Source organism: Microtus ochrogaster, unplaced genomic scaffold (assembly GCF_000317375.1).
Source record: "Microtus ochrogaster isolate Prairie Vole_2 unplaced genomic scaffold, MicOch1.0 UNK14, whole genome shotgun sequence".
NCBI classification, from domain to species: Eukaryota; Metazoa; Chordata; class Mammalia; order Rodentia; family Cricetidae; genus Microtus; species Microtus ochrogaster.
The window spans coordinates 1,752,759-1,758,196 of NW_004949112.1; the positions used below are offsets into that span (position 1 = coordinate 1,752,759).

General features: G+C 53.4%; 1 protein-coding gene across 3 annotated transcripts in view; it reads left to right on the forward strand.

The window, feature by feature from the left end:
• The window catches only part of Nucb1 (nucleobindin 1), a 13,464-nt gene extending 9,280 nt beyond the window's left edge, over positions 1-4,184 (forward strand). For all 3 annotated transcript variants that reach the window (XM_005366792.3, XM_005366791.3, XM_026789116.1), the window contains exons 8-13: positions 1,792-1,850; positions 2,063-2,155; positions 2,229-2,321; positions 2,603-2,773; positions 3,105-3,201; positions 3,292-4,184. In XM_005366792.3, the coding sequence (XP_005366849.1) occupies positions 1,792-1,850; positions 2,063-2,155; positions 2,229-2,321; positions 2,603-2,773; positions 3,105-3,201; positions 3,292-3,404 (626 nt within the window). In that variant the 3' untranslated portion in view covers positions 3,405-4,184. The remainder of the gene's footprint in view (positions 1-1,791; positions 1,851-2,062; positions 2,156-2,228; positions 2,322-2,602; positions 2,774-3,104; positions 3,202-3,291) is intronic.
• Positions 4,185-5,438: the final 1,254 nt, after the last annotated feature.

Consider the following 5,438-nt stretch of genomic DNA (forward strand, 5'->3'; position numbering starts at 1 on the left):
CCTGCCTCTGCCTCCCGAGTGCTGGGATTATAAGGCGTGCACCATCACCGCCTGGCTCTAAGTGAATTTCTGTAGCAAGTGGTGGATTTGGCTCGGTTTGTTGCCAGAAATGGAGCGTCCCGACGTGGAGCAAGCACTCCAGCACTGACCTTTGACTCCAGCCCAGGGTGGAGTGCTCCGCTCGGCAGCTATTCCAAGATAAACTTTAATCTTGCAAATCTGGAACTTTGAGTATACTTTTTGATCCCTGAGCTCCCCGCAGATCTGGGAGGAGATCAAGAGTTTATGGTCACCCTCACCCACTTGGCAGTTTGGAAATCAGTCTGGGGTGTAGGAGACCTAATCTAAAAAAAAAAAAAACAAAAACCTGGTAGTGGTGGCACACACCTTTAATCCCAGCTCTGAGGAGGCTGAGGCAGGTGGGATCTCTGAGTTCAAGGCCAGCCTGGTCTAGGGAGTGAGTTCTAGTCCAGGACAGTCAGACTTACTTTTACACACCTTGTAAAAGTAAAGAAAACAAACAATAAAAGCCTTTAAGTGGTGGCGCACGCCTTATAATCCCAGCATTCTGAAAGTAGTAGCAGTAAATTTCTGAGTCTGAGGCCAGCTTGGTCTACAGAGCTAGTTCCAGGATAGCCAGGGCTACACAGAGAAACCCTGTCTCAGAAAAATAAAAAAACATTAGACCTCATGCCCACCAAACAGCTCCTAGTTCACCCCTCCTCACAACCCCTGGATTTTATATCAGTATCTGCCACTGTGCGTCCTGTCTGTGATTCTGGCTCCAGACCCCCAAGTAAACACTGTCTGTGCCAGGGAACTGGGTGTCACTGAAGCTCTGGTCACAGGACCAGTGGCTGCCGAGATAGAAGACAGTTCCAGAGCCGGGCGGTGGTGGCGCACGCCTTTAATCCCAGCACTCGGGAGGCAGAGGCAGGCAGATCTCTGTGAGTTCGAGACTAGCCTGGTCTACAAAAGACAGTTCCAGAGCCGGGCGGTGGTGGCGCACGCCTTTAATCCCAGCACTCGGGAGGCAGAGGCAGGCAGATCTCTGTGAGTTCGAGACTAGCCTGGTCTACAGAGCTAGTTCCAGGACAGGCTCTAAAGCCACAGAGAAACCCTGTCTCGAAAAAAAAAAAAGACAGTTCCAGAGAGGATGTACAGAAAAGTGGGGGGGGGAAGTGAGGGTGAGGGGTGGCAATCCCGCCGTGCGCAGGGTGCTTGGCTAGCCTGCACAAAGCCCTAGGTTCTATCTTCAGTGTTGTTAAAAGAACAAGAACAAGGGATTCCAAATGTTGGGCGTATCCTTGCTGCACATGAGTGAAACTCGCACGCACGGACAATGGGCTTCCTGGCTGTCATCCACGGTGCACAGGAAGGACTAGAGCAGAGGTGGTGGGTGGTGCTGCTGGCCCTGCTTATGAGCTGTCACCGTGAAGGGTAAACAGAATCCGTCTGGACTGTTCCAGACGATCAGCCAAGCGCCAATCCCTGGAGCCCTGTGCATGGCAAGTGCTGGGGACTGGTTCGTAAAAGGAGATAGAAGTGGGTCTAAGCCAGGCATCATCTTGAGGGACAAACTTACAAACAAGAGATCTGCCTGCCTCTACTTCACCCAGCCAGAACTGATTCTTACAGCAACAGGCCCTACAGGATACTGATGCCCGCTGGCCATGGCCACCATTCTGTTCTCTGCTGAGAGACCTCACATCCACCCACAATTCCTTCATCAGCTTTTTCCTTGGAAACCAGACTCGTCCAAACCTGTCCCTAATATCTCTTTTCTCCCAGACATCAACAGCGATGGTGTCCTAGATGAGCAAGAACTGGAAGCTCTCTTTACCAAGGAGGTGAGTGTACCGGAAGCTTTCTAGGCTAGATATACTTTAGCCTCTCATTCCCATCGATGAGAGTGCAGGAGAAAACTACAACTCCAAGCAGCCCCTGGGATAAAACTGTTACTAGTAGCATCAGACCCCATGGCTGGGAGGTGAAGGATGTTTCCAGGAGTGGAGCTTGCCTGGGCCTCTCAGCACTTCACGCTTCTCCCTTCCCCCTGCAGCTGGAGAAGGTTTATGACCCGAAGAACGAGGAGGATGACATGAGAGAGATGGAGGAGGAGCGGCTGCGTATGAGGGAGCACGTGATGAAGAACGTGAGCGAAGCCATGCTGTGGGGGGAGTGGGCAGCAGGCTCAGCACAGCCCTAACCTTGACCTGGCTCTCCAGGTGGACACCAACCAGGACCGTCTTGTGACCCTGGAGGAGTTCCTAGCATCCACCCAGAGGAAGGAGTTTGGGGACACGGGGGAAGGATGGAAGGTGAGGCTGTGGGAACTCTCTGGCCTAGCTATTGATCTCCCAGTCCCCCCTTTCCTTCAGCACCTCTGGCTGCTTCCTGGTCTGTTTAGGTTTCTGTCCCTCCTGGTTTTCTGATCTCCTATCCCCATTCCCTATCTCTAGGCCCCTGTTCTCTTCTCTAGTCTTTTATCAAACACTCCATCCCAGTCAGGTCGCTGGGTGTGTACCAGTAGCACGCATATACCCCAGCCTCTCACCCTTCCACCTCAGTGAGGCTGAGTCCTGTGGCCTGTGTCTTATAGACAGTGGAAATGTATCCGGCCTACACAGAGGAGGAACTGAGGCGTTTTGAGGAGGAGCTTGCTGCCAGGGAGGCTGAGCTGAATGCCAAGGCCCAGCGCCTCAGCCAGGAGACAGAGGCCCTGGGGCGCTCCCAGGACCGCCTAGAGGCTCAGAAGAGAGAACTGCAGCAGGTGACCACTTGGGGAGCCTGGGCCCCTTATCTGCATTTCGTGTGACCTTTTCCTGTTTCCTGACGGGTGTCTTCAGGTGGGATGGCCTGTAGCTCCTGCATTAGTGATAGTGGATACATTCATTTATGCATCGTTAGTGAGAGTGGGGGATTCCACGCCTGGCTATGCTGCTGCAGCCATTTTTCATGAGGCCAGACAGGAGGATAAGGGCTCAGTGGGGGAATGCCTAAGCCACAGCAGGAGCCACTCAATGCGGACTAGTGTGAATCCCTGCATGGTGGCCACTTAGCAGTTGGCTCTAACCTCTTGTCTCTGCGTCCACGTCCTGCAGGCTGTCCTGCAGATGGAGCAAAGGAAGCAGCAACAGCAAGAACAGAATGCTCCCCCTTCCAAACCCGAGGGACAGCTGCAGTTCCGTGCAGACACAGGTACTGACTCTGGACCCTGGACCTTGGATCTGAAGGAGTCGGCCTGGGAGTCGTGGGTTGTCTAAGGACATTCTCCCATTTCCTCCGCAGACGACGTCCCTGTCCCAGCTCCAGCAGGTGACCAGAAAGATGTGGCTGCTCCTGAAAAGAAGGCCGCAGAGCAGCCCCCCGAGCTGCCCCAGCCGGATTCCCAGCACTTATGATCTCTCGCTGACCCCAGCCCTCAAGTTCCTACAGTGTTGGAAGCTGGATGAAGTGTCCTTGCGGCCTCTCTGGAGGCCTGAGCCGGCATGGCTTCCTGGGGAGGAGAACAGGGCTATCATGTTCCTCAGACACGCCTCTGCCCATCTATCACTCTCAGCTCCAGGTCCCGGTCCCTTCCTTCCGTCTCCTGGCTTTTCTTTATTCTGTCAGGGACTCGCTGCAGGAGCTGAAGTTAAGAGAGACCCTCACTTGGACCTGCCCCAGACCCGCCTTCCTTCCTGGTTTGCTCTTAGCTATTCCAGGCTCTGCCACATTGCGTCCCGTGCCTAGTGTCAGAGGACCACAGGACCTTGGCTTGGTCCCTTGGACTCTGCCTTCTGTGGGGCCGGTGATCTCAGTTCCTTTCAGTGGCTGGAGGCTTGGGACATGGGGTGTCCTTCAAGTAACTCTCAGCTCTGCCTGGACCCCTGGCTTCCATTGGCACCTCGCCAGCCTTACCCTGACCTCCTGGCCCCAGAAGGTACCCAGATACAGCTACATCCCTAGCTGAGATCTAGCTGCCCTCAGCCCCCTGCGGGGGCTCCTGAAGTTGGCATGCCCACGTCCCTGGCTTCATGCCAGCCCGCTGTGTCCTACTCCATGCCCGGTTCCACTCAAATAGAGCGCGGCCCAAATGAACATTGGCGTGTTTGTGTGCGCATACCACCCTCTTGGGCGTCCTACCTGCGTGCCCCTTCTTCACTCCTCCGTGTTCTATTTAAACTTCACCTCTGAGAAGATTGGTGGAGTGGTTTTCTGTCTGTTCTTGGCAGCATGGCTTCATATTGCTTCAAATTGCATTGGGGACAAAAAACCCAAACCTGAGCTTGAAAAAAATTTAATAGCTTAAACAATTTAAAAAAATACATTACTAAGGGGCTGTGGATCCCTTGGTATAATGCCTGCCTAGCGTGCATAAGGCCCTATGTCCCGCAGGCCATTTAAATGGGGAATGGGAGCAAATGCCTGTAATCCTAACCCTTGGGAGGTGGAGGCAAGAGGAGCAAGAGATCAGGGTCATCCTAAGCTGTACAACAAGTTGAAGGCCAGGCCTGAGTTCAGGCCAGCCAAGAAGACTACACAGTGAGATCCTGTCAGAAGGGGGGCACGGTTAACACAAAAGTGTCTGCAGGCATGAGGACCAGTGTGTAAAATGTGACTCCAGCAACGGGGAGGCAGAGACAGGTGGGTCCCTTCAGGTTGCTGGCCCACATCCTAGCCAATTCTGCAAGCACCAAACCTTAGGGAGACTCTCAATAAAACTGCAGCATGTCGAACACATCCAACATGGCCCTCTGGCCTGCGCGCACACGCACACACACACACTATCTAAGGCTTCAGGATTCTGAGGAGATTTTCCAGGCTCTCTTCAGGATCCCACATCGCTGTGACAGCTCCAGATATCACCCATACCTGCAGAACATGCAGTCTGGATTGTGTCAGTGGGAGAGCCTGCTCCCCAAAGCCCATTCCCAGGCGAACACCAGGACGTGCTGTCTATGGTGCTTTGTCATCTGGAATGGGGACATTCTCTGATGCAATGGGTATTTGGGAAAAGGACCAAGGTCATCTTTACATAAGGGCATGCCCCCAACAGCTGCACCACCAAGTGTCACCGACGATGACGTCACAGGAGCCGCGGTGTGGAGCCCCAGAGTTAGGCTTCTAGCTGAGGCTGGGTAGGAGTAATGGCTGGGGTCTTAGGAACCAGTTTTGTGACTTTCCCTTCTTCCATCTACCAGGAAGTGCCTGGAGTTCCTTAACCATAGACCTGGCTAACACTAGTTAGTTGTCATGGTTTCTGGGAGAATGTATTCTGTTCTCCAAGATGGTACCACCTAAGTGATTCAGAGAGAAAAAACAAACACCAACCAACACAGCAGCTCCACTGCTGGAAACCCTCACTGCTTAGAGACCCTCAGAAAGGGGAGGGGCCTGTGGGCCCCTCCCACTCCAAGGTCTCTTTTTGGTTAGTCTTGCTTTTCTTTTTTTTT